The sequence below is a fragment of the Protomyctophum bolini genome, assembly GCF_963924005.1.
Source record: "Protomyctophum bolini genome assembly, chromosome: 22".
Lineage (NCBI taxonomy): Eukaryota > Metazoa > Chordata > Actinopteri > Myctophiformes > Myctophidae > Protomyctophum > Protomyctophum bolini.
Window position 1 is genome coordinate 19,695,418 of NC_137883.1, and position 19,857 is coordinate 19,715,274.

Here is a 19,857-nt window from a genome sequence, read left to right on the forward strand (position 1 = left end):
AACTAATTTCTGTAAAGATAGAACTAATAATGGACAGACCGAGATATTTATGAACTAGTACATATCTAGAGATAATCATATTTCAGATGCTATATATATATATTTCATATGGGGAATGATAAAAAGTAGATATGAAATTAGTTAATAACTACTTTAAGGGTTCATGACCGATGTTGTGTACTAGCCATTTGGACCCCAAGCTAGGGCTCTGCAATGAATCAATATTGATATTGTGATATGAGACTTCTCTGGGTCATTTTGGATATTGTGATATTGTCTTTTCTTTGTTTTAAAGGTTGCATTTCCATAAAGTGATGTAATAATCTGACCTAGTTATATCTATTATTAGCCTTTACCCACTTTGTGCTTATATAATTATTACTGATTATATATCTCTGCTGTCCGGAAGAAACCACCTAACTCCAAAATGTAAATTTTTTGAATATTTTTTTAACCAACACACAGATGTAAGGGTGTTTTTTATGAACAAAAATAAATAAATGAAAAGATGGCTAAACGGGTGGAATTAGCTGGTTTGGCAGATAGTTTGGCGATTTGATTTTTTTTTTTTTTTTTGCTGCTTTTTTATAGAGGAACAGACAGTAGGCTGATAGGAAATGGGGGAGAGAGATGGGGAGTGACATGCAGTAAAGGCCGTCGGGATCGGGAGTCGAACCTGCGGCACACTGCCAGACTTGGGCTACCGGCCAAGGTGCCTGGACCGCTGAGCCACGGCCCAGTCCGCCGAAGCACTTTTTAATACTTTCCATTGGTTAAATATTTTTGGCAGTGTGTCTGTCTGTCTGTCTGTCTGTTTAGATAGAGTAAGAACAGCTATAATACTGCTTGGTCACCTAAAATGTTGAGCAGCCTAAAGGGCCATTCACACTGAGCACTATAACTGTAGCCAGCCAGCTGTGCTCCAATGACTGTCTGTGTGTATGAACAGCTGCAATACCGCTGGGTGACCTAAAGTGGCACTGTTGAGCAGCCTAAAGGGCCATTCACACTGAGCACTATAACTATAACTGTATCCAGCCAGCGGTGTTGTTGAGCAGCCTGCACCGCTCGGTTCACACAGGTGTGATTTTCTTTTTACCAACACACAGACCTAAAGGGTGTTATAATATCATATGGAAAGAATAATTAAAAACCAAAAAAATGGAGTTGGGTAGTTTCTTCCGGACAGCAACGATATCATAAATCTTCATTTGTAAATGTGTTGCGAAAGCACCTATAGTCATCCCCACAATATCGATATATTGTGATTGCTTTTGTCCATCCTCTGGAATGTTGAGACAAAAAGGAAATATGCATATTTGTATCCTGTGTGTTGAGCATGATGTCATTTCTGTTGGGACGGCTGTGCAATTTGTGTTGTGACTAGAAGCACAGCTCTACCCCCACCACACTAAGTTGTCATATTTACTGTACATTTTCCTCTTTCTGATTTGACGAGTGCAGGAGAGGACAGGAGTACAAATGTTTATGATTCAAAGTGACCCGTTGCCCACTGGAGCTGACAAGCCCCTGAGAATCACCGGGGACCCCTACAAAGTGCAGGTCAGTCATGCAAACCTTGACGTGTGCAAAATGTATTCACAGTTTACTCTCAATATTACACATTGCATGCCGTCCGTTGTGCATGTGAAGACTTGAAAGCCTGTCAAGACGGGCGTTTGTCAAGCCTACTATGTATGCTTTGCCAGTTTAGTCCAGAGGTTCTATGGGTTTGGGAGGGTTTCCTCCAAGTGGAACCTGGCTAGTTGGGAATCAAATGGACCCTGGCAGTTTTGTTACTCCGAGATTGTTTGTTCCAAGATGTTACTGTGTAGATTGACGTCCCAAAGATTAAAAAAGGTTGAGAACCACTGACCTAGCCCACAGCAGATCAGTGATTTATTTTCCATTTGTGAATATGTTTTTATTGAAAGATTTCCTGTTTTTCTTTTGATCTTCAGCTAGCCCGGGAGTTGGTGGTGAAGCTCATTCGGGACAAAGAACAGACGGATTTTAGAGCTGGCAGAGGAGACTTTGTACCCAAAATGGGTGGAAGCACCTTGGATGTAAGGATCTTATGTTTATCTTTTTATGCAAAACTTTGCACGACGATGTCCCATGCTGAAAATGGCAGATGGGCTTTTTTTCTTACTGGGCACTGTCATACCACAAAGTATAAATTACTTTTACTTACTTAGTTGTGCAGACCAAAAAAACGATGTTGCTTCATGTAGAGTATAGCAACAACTGAGACACAGAGGTAGCTCCCGGATTGAGGTATGACAACGTATAGGTTGCAACTTGCACCAGGTCTAAATGGCTTAAGAGTGTTGTGAAGATTACTGATCTCAGCATGATCTTGAGTAATTTTTCTAATAGTAATTATATAATAACAATTATTATAATAAAGCAAGTAATTTAAAATGCAAAAAAATAATTCTAAATTCTCCATCTAAACGGTTACATTTCTTTCTAAATGACTGTGCAGTCTGTTCTCTCTGCCCAGGTGTCCGTACCAAGATTTGCTGTGGGAATCATTATAGGCAGGAATGGAGAGATGATTAAGAAGATTCAAAATGATGCTGGCGTCAGGATCCAGTTCAGACAAGGTAAACAAATAAAATAATGGTTTTTCAGTTCTCGACAACCACTGGTCAACCCAATTCCCTCTTGGCACTGCACACCCCCGCATCATTGCTGCGCCACCGCAAGTTTGAGGTCACACGGTCGGATGGTGGCCAAGTTATTCCTGCAACAGTCATACACGTAGACGCACTCAGACACAGGTTTTGTGAATGTATAGATGGATATCACATGGTACAGTCAATATATTGTTATATCAACCCCTTGAGGTGTGATATAACCACATGAAACCTAGCGTCCCTACTCCCTATTCTAGGTAGCTTGGCAAACTGCCAGAGAACATGCTATATCTACAAGCTAACAATGTGTTGAGACGCCTTGTGAACTTCTAGATAGGTTATTTTGGGGAAATGCATTTGGGAGGGGAGGAGGAGCCGCTGGTAGAGTATAGGGTTTAAGTGATTAATTACAATATTCTATGGGCTGGACTAGTGAGTGATTGTTTTTATAAAACTGTTACCAGATATGATGAGATGAAAATCATAGACATATCCAAGTTATATTACTTTTTTGATAACGATTTCATTACAAGATTAATTTCTAAAAGAAAGCAGTCACAGGCGGTTGTTATGCAACATTCATGTTTAGAATTTTTGCACATTTCTGCCTCACGAATATTGTTGGCAAACATTTAAACTAGCCATCGACATTGAGCAACTGCACAGCCTATATCTTACCTAAAATGGTATCTGAAGCTGTTTTTGTTGGGACATTGTAGGTGAAATAGTAATTGTTTGCAGAACAGCCAAGACTAAAGCTGCAGCCTCTTGCCTCATTCTATACCTCTCGCCTGCTACAAAGGGGCATGTGTGCAATGTGTCAACCAGTCAGGCGGCATGATTTGACCAACCTTTTTTTAAATTTCTTCCAGATGATGGGGTCAGTACTGAGAGGATTGCCCAGGTGATAGGCCAGCCTGACCACTGCCAGCATGCAGTATGCCTCATCAATGAGCTGGTTCATACAGCACAGGTACTAAAAACATAGTCATTTTATACACATTCAGGGCTCGAAATAGCGACCATTTTGGTCGCAAATGCGCCTGAATTTTAACCTTTGCGACCTAAAAATATATTTGGGAGCGCCAGTGCCACTACAAATAATTACTGTGGTGCGCCTGGCTACAACGATCAATTGTCGAAAAACGGGCGCTCTGAGCAGCTCTCTGACATCCAACTACACTGCAGACTCCTGTCTGCTAGCTGCACTAGCACTTGATGCTAACAAACCAACGTGTGTAGTTAACTACTCTTTGACACAACGGTACGGGACAACGTTGAGCACTGCATCGCTCACATTCCAGAGCGCCTCGGCTCGCAACTTCACTATGTGTCAGAAAGTACATTATTTCAAGGCAGCGATTCAGAAAAGACCGGAGCCTCTAGCCAGCTAGTGGTACGCTACGGACTCTGTGATTGTGAATGTAAAAGAGAAGGAGGCGGACCGGCGTGTGTGTGTGTGTGCGCGCTCACGCGCTTGCAAGAGAGAGAGAGAGGGAATGAGAGAGAGGGAGGGAATGAGAGAGGGGGAGGGAGAGAGAATAGCAGACTTGTAAGTGTTTCTACCTGGTTTCTACATAGCAGCAGTATTGCTACTTTTACTTAATTATAACATTAGAGTAATTTTCCAGCACTGAAGTGGTATGCATACTAGGCATAGTGAGTAGGCATAGCTATAAATACCATGTTTTACATAGAAATTATTTTATATTAGAAATTCTAATTATATGATCTAAATAGGCTATGAAGGTGAAAAACACAAAACAAAGAAAAAGAAAACGGGTGATGTGACTGGCCGGAATCAGTGTAGACTAGAGGGTCCTCAACTGGAGATGTTTGATGCCTCGGCCTCTTTGAAGAGATGGATGGATGAGGGACAGAAAGTCTGGACACTACATTTTAAATTCTGGCATGTATTTTTATACTTTAGTCATTTTATGTTATTTGTAAACCACACGTTATATTATTGTTTTTATGAATGTAAAAAATCGATTACATATTGGTGCTCCTTAGATTTTGGTGGGTGCTCCTAATTTTTTTCTGGTGCTCCTTCATTTTGAAATTGGGAGCACCAGTGCTACCAAGTAAAAAAGTTAATTTCGAGCCCTGACATTGTTGGTGGAATGTTAAGTCTCAGTCTTTAACAAACTCCTGACTGTAGTCTAATAGTTAGGCTTTGCATTGTAATTGTTGGCAGCGATATGACCAATACATTTACAAGCTTTATCCTATTTTTTATATGACACCATGCAAATCATGGCCTGTTTGATTTTACATGCCATAAGTGATTCAGTGGAAAACTTTGATTAGCTGGATAGATACATTTGCAACTAAAATGTACTACACTAAATGTATGTGATTAATTTGTATGCAAGTACCTTGCTTATTATAAGTTGCTGTGGATGAGAGCTTCTGCTAAATGCCCTAATTGTAGTTGTAAATCACCCTTGTCGGAACCCTGCTGCTACATCAATCTGAGAGTATCTCTCACAAACCCAAAAACCCAAAGTTGGGCAGGTGCTAATCTAAAAAATATAACATGAAAACTAAAAGAAGAATGCTCGCACACTGTGTAGAATCGTTTTGCTGCACCCGAGTGCTGCTGTGACGTTTCGGGCTCTCGCCCTTTCTCAGACTCCGTCTGAGGAACCTGGGAAGTGGTCCTGGACAGTCAGGTGTCCTTCAAGGCACACATGTTGTTATTGCAGTGATATCACTCCTGTATGTCCAGAGAATGTTGTAGTGTGTAGGATTCTGCCTACGCTGCCTGTAGATCCTGATCCAAGCTTCTCCTCTCCGGGCTTTACTACTGCACCTCCTTCCTTGGCTGTCTGCCAGAATGCTCTCTCAAACCCCCTATAAGTTATCAACTGATCCAGAATCCTTCCCAAATCGTTCTCCACTAGTGGCAATACCGCTTAGTCTTGTTTTAGATATGTTAACCCCAGTAAAGGTCTCTGCAGAGTGTCATGTATATTTGCCAAGTGTTTTTCACTATATGGATCCCTCTTTACAGGAGCGAGATGGTTTTGGTGGTCTGATTGGACGTAGAGGCCGCAGTGACACTAACATGGGAGGGCCTGGGGCAGTGCAGGAAGTGACATATACCGTACCTGCTGACAAGTGTGGCCTAGTGATCGGTAAAGGTGAGGACATAATATGTATTCAATTAAACCAGTTTAACTGGTTTCACTAAATAACCTATTGCTGTTGTACACACATTTACTTAAACTTTTTGTGCTGCATCTGTGCAGTTGTCTTTGTTACTAGCTTGAATATAATGGCACACATTTTATTGAAAACAAGATTTGTCTGGTCTTCGGTTGGATTTTGAATTCTGATGTTGATTAAGTGATGTGAAAGTGTTCAACATCGGTTATTAACTGATTATGTGATGTCACACCAGAAACAATTGCATAATGAGGCCTGCCGTTTAGTTTTGCTCTAGCTACAGTTTGGATAATCTATTCTGGTCATTGGAAGTTGGATGTCACATAGCCACTAAGCCTCTGCAATCACTGACTCCTGATGATGTAGTCAGTTGTAGTCTTGGCTGAAATTCATGCTATAATATGACAGCCATGTTACATTATTAATTCCGTTCACACTACCGGAAACAAACGGGCTATGAATCAATTCCAGTGGAATCCAGTTACATGAAGCTACAAACTGACGGCCGCCACTTGTCACAGCGTGATGGGCGTGACGCGCTCCAAAATGAGTTGATTTGGCTTCCAACTTGTTCCAGCGCCCCAATGACGTAGTGAAGCATCAATCAATTATGTTTTTGTTTCACTATTTCTACTCTTCTCTCTCCCTACAATTAACCAGTTCCCTGTGCCATTTAACCTGACCCTTTTCATTTACGCAGTGTGGCTTGAGCAACTCTTCAACAGTGACTCGGCAGCAATATAGCTGGCACACACACACACACACACTTCTTCTTGGTCATTTTGTAGCTTTTTGTGTGAACGCAGCGTTTGAAGGTGACAAAACAACTTTTGATGAAAACAATATTACAGATGCGTTTGATGCGGAGTAATGTTGCAACATACGTCCTTGTCTAAACCTAACGATATACAGTAGGAGCAAACTTAAGAATAACATAGTGATGCATCGTAATAGCAAGGTCATTGGATAAAGCTTTTTTGCCTCTCATAACTGAATGCAGTGTGGTTTAAACTGAACAGAAGAAGAGTGCGTGACCACCCTCCTCACCACCACCGCCACCCCAGGCTCATGTATACAGCACAAGTGGCATTCATTGGTTTCACTAAGGGCTTAATGACGGGGATAATGCGTGTAATGTGACATTAATTGTTAAAGGTGCATAATAACAGCCCTCAATCATGTGGAAGGCTGCCTGGCATCTAATGAGGGCCTTTCAGCCCAATAGAGTGCAGCGACGGAATGAAAAGGAGGAATTAGCTTATTGGCTATTCATTCCCACTCTATTGCCAGCTATTTAAAAGTCATTGACCACTGCATTGGAAGAAGGTGTGTGTGTGTGTGTGTGTGTGTGTGTGTGTGTGTGTGTGTGTGTGTGTGTGTGTGTGTGTGTGTGTGTGTGTGTGTGTGTGTGTGTGTGTGTGCGCGCTCGCAGTGGTGGGCGTGGCCCAAGGGGGCCTCTTTACCTATGATAAAAACATGGCAATAGAAATGTCAAGTGTCTTTTGTCCATTTAGTGAGGCCAGGGAAACAAATAAACCTGGGCGTTGCGTCCCCTTCTCAACGCATTACCATATGAAGTGGGCCAATATGGTGGAGATGGCGGTGGGGTCTGGGTCCTGTCAGCGATCCCTTAAAGGATGCAGTGATTAATATCTTTACGATGCCATATGCAGCCCATTTGGCCCTTCTGTTCTGACCCCCCGTACGCACATTCTGCCTGCTGATGAATCAAGCCACCCACCAGCCTGCTGCCCGCTCCAACTTTACTAAAGAGGACTTAGTTCAAACGGCATAACAACCAATTTATATTGGTCCATATGATGTCATATTGCCATTCATAAACATGGGAATCCAGTATAGGAGCAATTGTGTCGCAAGTGGGCGAACTTGAATAATTAGTTTCCAGTTGAAATTCACAAGAGTAAGCTTACCCTGAAATAAAATGTCTTCTTATCTTGCTGTCTTGGAAAAGCAAAACCAGTCATCCGCAATGGTTTTCTCAAGTTGGACATAACATGATCTCACCCTTTTTTGTATAGCGCCTAATGCTTGTTTGTTAATAAAACTCCTATGTGCAGTGATGAATAGCAAATCTACAAGCTCACAATGCATCACAACATGTAAGCTTATCAGCCATTTTTGAAAAGATTTAAATGTTTGACTTTTTAAACTGTTCAAAATATGGATGCGAGCTTTAAAGTGATTAAAAGCCACTTTCATAGCCTCTGTTCTGTATGTTAAAAGAAATTCCCCAAGCACATTGAATTAGTTAGATTTGTGTATTAATTTCCCTAGATTCCCAAGAGTCGACATTTTCCCATTACAGACACGGCAGCAGCTAACCAGTCTCTTGGTTGTCCCCTAAATGCCGCCACCAGTTGCACTTTTGTCTCCCCTTCTTTTCTCCAGTTCACTAAACCAGTCTCATTAATAAGGCCAGTATTATTTGTCTGCACCAAAGCCTAGTCCATGAAATGAATAGTCAGGGTCTTCATTGCTCTCTGCTGTCTGACTAGAGGAGCTCATAATGGCTTCATTAAGGCAGAAGTTTCATTTGGTTGACAATGGGTTAATGGCCCATGTGCAGTCTATTGGCAGCGAGGAATAGGCTACAGGAGGAGTCGAGGTTTTTTTGATGAGCGTTTTCATTGCGAGGTCAGCCGGGGCCATCTTGAGTGTCAGCCACCAGTGAACAAATGTGTAATTGATGTTGGGACAGCCCCGGTGTCCCCCCGGGAAGCACCCTCAGCCTCTTTGTTGGAGCGGGCATGTGGAGGTGGTTGTCTTCTCCGTACTCCCACCCCTCATCACAGAGGACAACACGGAGTCAAGAATGAAAAGGCTAAAAGAGAGACAAACGATATCCCAGAAGGAGGATACGCTTCAATTTTGGCCCTTTTCTCCTGCCTGCAAGGTTTAATTTCTCCCTGCTGGTTTAATTGCTGTCCCCACACGTCGGGAAGCTGGCATCTGATTTGTCAACTTGGGAGAAGGGGGGATTCCTTTGTCTCTGATTTACATGGATGTTAAGATAGACTGGTGGCAAAGTGTTAAGACACATGCTATGATCTTATAAGATATCACAGTATCACCACCATGTCGGTTCTGTCACACGAGTCAAAATGGTTCTGATGAAGATACATGATTCCTAGTAGCCTGATACAAGTAAATCCAAAGGGCATTCCTTGTTTTACCTTTTTGAACTTGGATATAAATTTAAGCAGATGCTGCTGTTTCCTTTGTGCAATCATTATTTAATGCTTGATTCTTCCTTTTTTTTTAGGTGGAGAGACCATCAAGAGCATAAAAGAACACTCTCGTGCCCACGTGGAGCTACAGAGAAACCCACCACCCAACACTGACCCCAATGTACGCATCTTCTCCCTCCGAGGAACCCCTGAGCAGTTGGAGAAGGCCCGTCAGCTGATCGATGAGAGAGTTGGGGTAGGTGGTCCGGGGTCTGGCCCCTTATGGTACCCCCCAAAACGCTATTGTCTGGGCTAATATTCATGAGTGCACATGTCACTGTGGGGAGCTGCTGGGGCGAGCTTGGTTCCTGTGGTCCTAGCAGCCAGCAGGATGTCACCAAGGGTTAAACATGAAGAATCCATCAAATGGACTTAATGGAGTGCATCAGTGGCCAGCCCTGCCCTCTGACCTTGCCTGTTGGCTCCTTTAACCACAAGTGTGGTCTCTCACTTGATTCCTCTTCCCTTTCTCTGCTTTAGGCCCCGATAATGGGGAGCAACAGCAATTTTGGTCTGAATCCTGTCACCCAAGGACCAACTACTCCTCCTCATCAGTAAGAAGCTTTTCTAAACTTGTTTGCCCCTTCACCGTACCTTGTTTACATCAGCTTTTAAATGGATCTGCTAAGTCGGACATTAAGTGCTTCATGAATACGTTCTTTTGAATTAACACTATTAAGCCCTATATATTTTTTCCTAGGATGAAAATGGTTTATCTGTAAGCTCACAACGACTTGCGATGCAAAGCATTGTGAACTTGGAGATTGTCTGTGTCATCTGACATAATATAGGGCTTAAGTGATTGCCTAAAATGGAATCTCCAAAATGAGGATGCCGGCGTTTTAAATTAATCTCATAAAATGTTAAGTGTTTCATGAATGGGTTAATTTAAGTTATATTTATATTACAAATTTCACCATTTGCATGAGTTTTAAAATGGCTTCAATTCACTGCGTGTTTCTTTCTGTTCTTCTTGTAGTGGGCCTCAGACATTAATGACTGGAGGAATGGGTACAACATTTCAGATATGGCAGCCTCAACAAGGACAACAGGACCACAGTGAGTGATTTACGAAGGAGTTGGGGAAATATTATTGAAGACCTACTCAATAGATCATGTACATTATACGTTGACTGGGAAATTATTTTCATTAGAGATGTCATTCTGAGCAAGGAAAAGATCTGTTTGATTCTCCCATTTAAAATCAAACTGTTCCATAACTTTGTAAATGGGAACTAATTTAATAACTAGTGACATTTATTGTGAATTTATTACATTTGACAGACTGGGGTAGTTTTCTCACATTCCCTGTGGCCATCTATAATATCTTCTTTGAATGCATAAGAGAGGTGGTTCCCAAATTGAGCTCTTCATGAAAGTTGTCAGGAAGGAAATGAGCCAGTAGAAGATCAAGTTGTAAGGGCTGGTGGTAATCGAAAACAAGGATCCCTGTCTGGATGGTAATCTGCAACCCAACGCATGAGGCCATCATGTAGTATCTGTGTCTGGTTTCAGGTCACAATACACCCCATGTGAAACGGATGGACTGGATGGAGTATTTAAAAAAGCTAGGCAAGTGTCATTTAGGGATATCACGAAGGGCATCGGTGCCGTTTATCTGCAGTATACTTACTTGCTCTTTCACCTTGTTTTTTTGGTGGTAGCTTATCTTGTTTGTCCTTCTCTTAATTGGTTCACAGTGGTTTATAGTACAAACTTTTGCATTTACTCTATGTAACCATTTATTATCTTAACTTTTCAACACAATACTTTTAATAGATGATATAGTAAATGAATTAAATATTGGCCAAAGTAACATGTGCATTATGGTTTTCTAAATTTAATCTGAAATTATGCTTCTGTTTGCTTACAGGACAGCATACAGGACAGCATAACCCTGAATACAAGAAGGGCTGGGGTGAGTAACATTACTCAGAGGTGCCTACTTGCTAAGTTTTATCCATAGCAGCTATGGAGTTTGACCCTCTGCTATGGTGTTGTACAGAACATCACAAATTAGTTTTCCTGGTTTTCACCCCACGACATATCAGCCCAATACAGTAGGAAATAGGAACGTTTAAGTTATGCATAATGAGACGTTTTTATTTCTTCAGTCTTGAGCACAAAAACCTCACAAAAGCATACCATCTGGTCCCTAAATAAACAATTAACAACTACAGGTAATTTCACACACCGATCATGTAGTCACAGCCATACACCATCATGATCACTGTGTCCTACTTATACTATAGTAAAGTACCGGTAAGTTAAAAAGCGGTCATTATTTGGTCTTGCCAACATCCATAATCTCAGAATATTTCGTGCAGCCGTGACCAACCTACCTAGTACATATGACCTATTTTGATATACCAGGTATTTGTAGTTGATCCCCCAAGAGAGGTGAAACGGTGTGTCCAATCAGTTCCCTATATATTCTATTACTTTTCCTCTGAATCTATAGATGGACTAATTCACACTCCCAAAGTATGTAAAAATCTCCCCGCTTCCGTTTTGCCTTTCCAACATAAATTATAGTGTTGTATGCCCATCTTATTGAGTATAATCAAATCTGTGAATTAACTTATATTGAGTAAATTTCCCTCTGACTTCCCTTATGTTTCCCAGTATAGAGGTTATGCACATGCATACAGTGAGTGGAAAGTGAGTTTAATGTCGTTTAATGTTCTTTAAGGCAATCAGATAGGTCTTTTCTGTTTGGATGTATGGGCTGTCAAGGCCAGAAAGTAGTTTTTTGACACTCAGTAGGCATTCCTGCATTACTTCTGGGTATAATGATGTCACACGCATACCCTCTATTTACTATTATTGTCATCCATTCGTCCTCACTTAATTCACATGCTAGATCCCTCTGCCATATGATCCTAAGATTGTTACAGATATCCTTTTTCAACCCACTAAAGTCTTTTAGGCAATTCCTAAAACTCATCAAGTTGAGGTAGACATAACGAGCCATACTGTAAGTGTGAGAATTTACTGCAATAATGGCGAGCGTGTTTTTCTCCTATCTGTACATGTAGTAGAAGCATTAACAATTATTCTCCTCACAGAGATATACAGAACGTATATTATTTGGACAAAAGTGGAAGTCAAGCAATGTAAAGACATTTGACTGAGGACAGGGAAATTGCCAGTCACTCGGTTACTTTGAAACTCACAATCTTAAAATGGTAATGACATGTATTTTGCTAGTATGCCCAAAGCAAATATGTTTTGCAAGCTGTCAGCTGTAAGAACTGAGTGCGCATTTTCAGACTATTGGTAAATGTTACTCCAAAGAAGATCTAACCACTTTCAACCTGGTGTTGAAAGTGGCAAATCTTCAAGTTCACAACACGTCGATGCAAAGCACTGTGAAATTGTAGATGGGTTGTTTTCACTGCTCACCTTATGACAAAGTACAGTATATAGAGCTTCAGTGGTTAAATGAGTTGTTAACTGCCACGCACAGTTGTTGACTGTGCGCGGTAGTTAAGTTGTCTCCTTAACACCTCATATGTCTTTTGACGCTCTTATCCATGTCTCGTTCCACCAGACCCGGAAGCGTCCCCTCGCTCCATCCAACAACACACTTATCTGGTTCCTCCAGGCCAGACGGCGGCTCCCAGCTCCCAGCAGTACACCTCTGAGTTTCAGGTCTCGGCTAGCGACGTATGGAATGAGTGGGATCACATGTTCACGCCAATGACCCTCCAGTCTGTAGTGGGGTGTGCAGCAGACCTTGGCCCCTGGCCTACAGGTGAGAACCCAGTGGTGGAAAAAATACTCAAATGTTTTACTTAAGTAAACGGTATCAGTACTGTAAGTAAAAGTCTGGAATAAAAAATGTACTTGAGTAAAAGTACAAAAGTAGCCTATTGGTATCAAAATGTTAGCTAAAGTACCAAAAGTAGAAAGTACCCATATCCTCATACCCATTTCACAAGTTTTCAAATGTAGGCTATATAAATTGTATACAAATATTTTATAAATGGCAGATCTACAAGTTTACAATGTGTTGCATCACGGCACAATGCATTGTAAGCTTGTAGATCGGCAATTTTCAAATGGCGGAAATGTATACTGCATAGGGCTGAAGAAGTGGGTAATGTATGTTTTGTAATACGGTAATCAAAATCTACAAAGTAGTTTCAAAGTGGAGTAAAAGTATAATATTTGCATCTGAGATGTAGTTTAGTAGAAGTAAAAGTACTAAAATTGGAAATACTCAAGTACAATTTTGACGTATTTTTGCATTACTGAAGTACAGTACTCGAGTAAATGTACTTAGTTACTTTTCACTACTTTGAGAACCCATATACAGCATCCCAAAAGGAGGAAATGTCACACAGTTGTTTAAACGTATCTTGGAAGTTCATCAATAGAAATCGAGTGATTGAACTTTCGTGAAAAGGCACTGATGCACATAATAGGACTGTGAATAGTTATTGCTTACAAACTATGACCTTTGTTTTTACAGCATCACGAGAGGATTCCCTTTAAGACTTTTCAGTCACTGAAAGGATGGGGAAACAAAACCTTTAATAACAGGGGTTTCTAGATTTGCAACGCCTTGAAGAATTTTGTTAGTGAGAAACACTAGCTTTAGAATGACTTATAAGAATATTTCTAAATCAGGAACAATTTATTTGTTACTAAATACTTACGTATACTGTTATTTTGAATAAACTATATCTGGGATCCCTTTTGGACTATAGAGACCTGTTTTGTTTTATATATTTACTTTGTGATTCAGATTTAATCGCCAAAATGAACCCAGGAGATGTAACATTTCAGAAAATGAAATATAATCTATTTTTTCTAGTTCTGTTGCAATAAAATTGTTAATGGGCTTAGCGGTCTTGAATATATTTTTGTTTTGTTATGTCATAAGATGTTTAAAGAATGTGTACAATTGTTTGCTTTCTTTCCTTTTACATAAATCAGTGAAATGAAACTGTGATGTTTTGTTACAGGAAATGTATTTTTTTGTTACAAAGTAATAGGAGTGACTGTCAGCAAATGACATTCACTTCCAAATGTAATTCCTGTGCTTTGTATTGTTTTTCATTGTCATTGTATTGTACTCTGGTTTAAAAAAAAAAGGTGCAATATCTTATTTCATTTTTGAAACAAAGATGGGTTCTATATTTTGAAAGATTTTTAACTTGTAGTTTTAATTATTTTCTTTTTAATATGGAAATGTAATGGATAATTTATTTCACTGATATACGACTTAGGGGGATGTTGTTCAGTTATTGTTGTTTTTTGTTTTTTTGCCTTTGCTATTGTAAAACATGTATATATGCTCAGATACTTGACAAAAATAGTTTATTTAAATATATCTATATCTATAACTGTATATAGATATAGATATATAGAGCGAGATATATAATTGAATCAAAGATTTTTTTTCCATGGAGTCATTATCACAGGAAAACTGTCCCTCTTTTATTTTTTCATACTGAAATTGTTCAAAGTTTGTGAATGTGTGATATGAAATTTGATGTTGCATCTTGCTATGGACAAAAATAAGAAATTATAGGATTTTGTGTATTTTATGTACCTTAACTATTCAAGACTGCTAAGCCTTTGGAAGTGTACCTGTGTGATGATTAATTGTAGTGTTTTTGTTTTGTTTTATACAGTATATACAAATGAATGAGCATTTAATTTGGAAAACCCCATTCACCTCGTTTCCACTGTGCACTCAAAGAGTTGGACCCAGTCCAGTGCTAATAACTCATTTATTTTTATTTTTACTTTGTGTGATCTAATGCATTCATTGTGACAGAAATTATTATAGTATTAACTTAATTTCCTAATGAAAAGGGATATAATTATGGTGTTTTCTTGTTTTCCCCTCATGTGTACAGTTAAACATGTATTAAAAACTTCAAGACTACTTTTTATTGTCGACTGTTAAACTGATGCCCATATCCATCAGTGGCTTATTGGTGTTCCAAGTCTCATTCCAATACCAAGTGTTAATTATGCTGATTTAGTTTTACATTTGAAAGTTTACCTCAGACTTCTATAGTATATTGTACAAATTATGTTCTAAACTTATAGGGATATGCTGTAGGTCAAACTGTATGTTTTCATGTTTTATCAACAGAAAATATATTTTTTTTCTATAGTGCATTTTCAGTTCACAAATTAAAATAAATGTTCCGCAAGCCTCTCTTGTGCTTGAAGCATGCATTTTTTTTATTTCATAATGTTAAGTGCCAAAGATGTTGTCCTACAAACATGTGAAGTATATAGCCTGCCCTACACACACAATGTTCAATTCATGTGCAGTAGAGTCAATTGCATATAAGCCATCTGTTGTCGGCTCACAATGTTTGCAAAAGTTTGCACATCAGTTTTCTCCTCAGACTAAAGTTTGTGGGCCAAATCTCAGACGGAGGGTGGTCTTACTTTGCTCTCTTGGGAAAAGTTCTGAATTGTATCAGTATTCTTATTGTGTCTGTCTCTGTCTTGGATCCATTATACCACTGAAGACGTGGATAAACCATGATTTGGACAATTTGCTACAGACATTGCAGGGGCGGTATAGCCTTCCATTATGTGCCATTTTCTCGAAATTGGTATTTATTTATGGTATAGGGTTAAAACTATTTGACAATGTAGTATTATGGCAGATTATAATAGGCTAAAAGCCTATTGCCTGCAGCAAATGCCTGTGTATATACTCTTGTCAACCCCTCAAACAATTTAAACACGTTTTGGTGTAATTCATGTAGGCTACATATTATCAGCTACAATAACCTATAGAGTCACCACTGATTCTTATAGGCTAAAATATATCTGGTTCAGTTCTTCACTTGATTCAATTGCAACATTATCCAAATGATAAATTAATTGTGGTCTTCGAACTCAATGACTGTTAACGTTTCAACCTTCAAATTGTTCCCATTAGGCCTAAATCTCTGCCTACAAGTAGGCTATAGATCCTTGAGGGTCCTTTGGGTCGAATCGGTGTCCGCGGTAGGATGGCCCTCCTCTTCCTGCACCATCTCTTGTCATTTTTGCATCTTTGCACTCGGCAGGGAGGCTCCCAACACACAGGACCCTGCACGGCTCCGTATTGGCCCTCCCATTGATGCTGTGCAGCTGTTTCCAAATCCAACCCTTGATTTTGATCCTCTTCCTTTTTAATGTGCCGACCCTGTGTGGACAGCTCTGGCCTGGTGGTCCATTGTTGTCGTGTCATAATTTAGTTCTCCGCAGATCACATGCCAGGCTGGGGTTGGAGAGGCACAATTATTAAGGGCCATTCTAGCCTCTACCTTTCACTTTCAATGGTTTCTTTATGTTGCCGTATTGAAACCTAATGTGCAAGCATATTTCTGCCAAGCTTTTATCACGAAGTGTGTTGATTTAATGGCCCTTATTGATCTCTTTGTGTCCATATACTTTTATTGTTGCCGTATCTTTGGAAGAAGTGCCACTGAGGTTGACATAATTGAATGTGGTTCTAATTCATACAGCTCTTTTACCTAATTAATTATCAACAAGAATGGCACATTGGTCTTTAACTCTTTGGGAAGTTGTTGGATATAGCTTTTAGTAGCCTATAAAATCCCGGTCTCACCCAAAGATGGCGAAATATACACGACAATCCGTGTATTATGTACTTTATATCCTCCCCGTTCACTTCTATACGTTGCTCGTCCGTGACGTCACGAGGCTGCCCCGTGGCCCGTGCACTGCCCGTGCATAATCAACTATTTGGGCTGTCGATGTTTGCGATATTTAACAACATCAAATCTCCCTACTGATGATTTATTGATGATTATTTCTATGTATTTGATGTACCAGGTGTTGTTCTTGCTTACTGCAAATCGCTATGGATTGTTATTATATTAATTAATAAGAATAATTATTTTGTATTTTATTTTTGACCGGAAGTGCCCGGTCCCGTGCATAATCACGTATTTGAACTCATACGTTTGCGATATTTTAAACAAATACCACAAGGCAAGCTAACGTCTCCATCAACCCAGAACCAAAATCATGAGTGTTAACATTATATGGAGAATTATACGGAGATAACTCTGTTAGTCTGTTTATTAGCCTATAATTCATTTATAAACAGATCTCTCCTGTTCAGACTTCAGAGGCTCTGCTTAGACAAGCAGGTGTCCTGTCTCCCCCCGGTGCTGTACAGCATGAGAAAGCCCCTTTTGGGAGAGACGGAAACCTCTCACCTTTGCAACAGATAAGCCGATCTACACAGTATCCACCACGCTGTGACAGCTACCTTAATCTCTTTTTAATGGCCCTATGGACGATCCCTGGAGACTCACTCTGTCAGTCACTCCCAGCTGTTAAGTGTGTCTGCATGGGGTTCGCGGAGGCGCAGACATAATAACGCCTGGATGTAGCCTAGGCTAGGCCTTTACATGCGCTGCTGAGTGCTGTGGTGTCTCAGTGTCTGTCTCACACTGATAATATGGCAGATCTACTAGCTCGCAGCAGCATGGGGCTGCTGTGCACTGTGCGCTTGTAGATCTGCTATTTCGATGTGAGACTGAGACACCATGAGCAACCAAGTACGATTGTATAATGGCCTAATTTGATTCCCAATTCCAAAACCGAATGGACGCTGCTGACTCCGTTCCGTTTGATAGTTGTTATATAGATTATCAAAGTGAAAAAAATTATAATGTTTTATTTATTTTGAACTAGCGAAAATAGCCGAGCCCATTACAAATAACAACTGCATTATGTGCTGTATTTAATATAGTTTGAGTGAATATGACCATGATTTTCACACAGGCCTTTTTTTTAAACTATAGGCTTGTACTATACTTTGAATTAATTTATGTTTGGTATAGGCTACAATGCATGTGAGATTACATAATTTAAAAGACAGTTTCGTCATTTAGCTATATTGCTATTGCTTTAATTTGTTTGTTAGTGAAATGTTGGAAAGAAATTGTTCTATTATCGACATACTAATTATAGACAGGAATCTTTGAGCATTAACTATTTTCATTGATAGCCTATACTTTTTAATGCCCTTTCATCCCATCACATGCGCTTTTTAAAATAAAACAATGACCACATTCTTTGTGCAATAATTGTCAATCATCTATATTCATTTGATAAGCTTTAAATAGACAGAATAATACTTTAAATTGTTTTACAATAGAACGGCTAAGCGGGATGATTTGCTATTTGTGACATGCCCGAGGCTTTACCAGCTCGAAATAATGCCATAGGTTAATGCATAAATAAGCAAATCAAATCCATGCGTTACCCCAATTCAATTAATTTAATTCCTCTTTAATAAAGAGCGGGCCCTCCCCCTTGGGCCCCGCCATTTAGTTTGGATTTGTGCAATGAATGCAATAAATGTAAATCAATCTAGATGAGAAAGAATGCCATTCACAGAGGGGAGAATTTTCATCTGGGAAAGTGAGACAAATGTGGGCGGGGCCCGCTCATAAAAAGCAGCTGTTTCGCAGTAATCTTTTTTCGTGCCCTGTCACTCACCTTGCCTTTTCACTATCTCTGCGTTCAAAACTATCCGCTATTGTTACTTAGTGTTGCCATATTATCTTCTTTCCCATTACATCGCCATAGTAGGCCTTTAGTCCATATTCGTCCAGTCTCCATTCCAGAGAACCCAACTTGCCCATTTCCCCCCTTTTTTCGGACAATCCCCTTGTAGTTGTTGGAGTGAAAGGAGTGCATGGATGTCAAATTGCCCTCAAAACACCATGAAAGATTGATTTGCAGCACTTTTCAGGCCCCTGACATTACTTGGAGAGGAGCTGAATAGGAAACCCGTGAGCCGGGGATGGAATAAAGATGTCCTCTCTGTTGGAAAAGAAGGAAAACTGCCCATTTACCCCCAGTCCATCAAGCCTGAAAAATAGGCAGGAGAGGAAAAAGCACTGAGGACTGTGACTATTGAGAAGAAAAGAGCCGTATATACTCATCTAAACGTTGTCACAATACTGGGGCTAAGAACAGCCATGAATATTAAACCGCTTACCTCAACAAGGGCTAGAAAAGTGAACCACGTCAAAGCAGCTTTGCATTTTTTGCATGGGAACAATGCAGTACCTAAAAGCACGTTGCGGCTTGTTTCTATTCTGTTGTTCCCGCGCTAACTCTTAACAAAAAATTAATATTGCCATGACATGAATACGAAATGCCATGAGAAAAAAAAGTTTGAGCCACTCCCAGACCAATGACCTATATTTTTGGTTGACAAAAGTTTAGAGGTCCTGCAGGTCCAATAAGTGAGCAATGTTTTTTTAAACATAATTGAGCACGCAAAGTGTCACATCCATTTTATTTTAGCAACATTTTGAAATCAATATACCAACTTGTTTGGCAGATATTAGGTTTAGATTATAAAATGTAGATTTTTAACCTCTAAAAGACCTACTCTTCCTTATATGCTTATTTCGGCCTATTTGTGCGTCTCTAAACTGTGTAGATGACATCATGCATTGCTGGACTAATTTGAGGTCCATCCACGTGTAAAAAAGAGTGTCAAGTGTTAAGCATTTTGCAACAAAAAAAATGGTTTGTTTATTTTTGGGGTTCTGTCTCTCTCTCTCTCTCTCTCTCTCTCTCTCGCTCTCGCACACACACACACACACACACACACACACACACACACACACACACACACACACACACACAAATCGTTTCATTGCTCCTGGTGAAAGGAGGGGTGGACTGACTGAACTAATGGTGCTTTTCTTGTGGCGGATCTGCAGTAGCCTATAGCTATTAGCTACTGCATGGGGGGAGTGTCATTAATAACTAAT

General features: G+C 39.9%; 1 protein-coding gene across 3 annotated transcripts in view; it reads left to right on the top strand.

The window, feature by feature from the left end:
- fubp3 (far upstream element (FUSE) binding protein 3) overlaps positions 1-15,240 on the top strand; it is a 31,861-nt gene extending 16,621 nt beyond the window's left edge. The window contains exons 8-19 of one of the 3 annotated variants that reach the window (XM_080755997.1): positions 1,465-1,563; positions 1,962-2,066; positions 2,489-2,609; positions 3,515-3,615; positions 5,659-5,788; positions 9,097-9,257; positions 9,542-9,615; positions 10,041-10,120; positions 10,577-10,633; positions 10,935-10,979; positions 12,615-12,818; positions 13,539-15,240. In XM_080755997.1, the coding sequence (XP_080612123.1) occupies positions 1,465-1,563; positions 1,962-2,066; positions 2,489-2,609; positions 3,515-3,615; positions 5,659-5,788; positions 9,097-9,257; positions 9,542-9,615; positions 10,041-10,120; positions 10,577-10,633; positions 10,935-10,979; positions 12,615-12,818; positions 13,539-13,561 (1,200 nt within the window). In that variant the 3' untranslated portion in view covers positions 13,562-15,240. The remainder of the gene's footprint in view (positions 1-1,464; positions 1,564-1,961; positions 2,067-2,488; positions 2,610-3,514; positions 3,616-5,658; positions 5,789-9,096; positions 9,258-9,541; positions 9,616-10,040; positions 10,121-10,576; positions 10,634-10,934; positions 10,980-12,614; positions 12,819-13,538) is intronic. The other 2 variants (XM_080755998.1, XM_080755999.1) reach the window with 2 other exon arrangements.
- Positions 15,241-19,857: the final 4,617 nt, after the last annotated feature.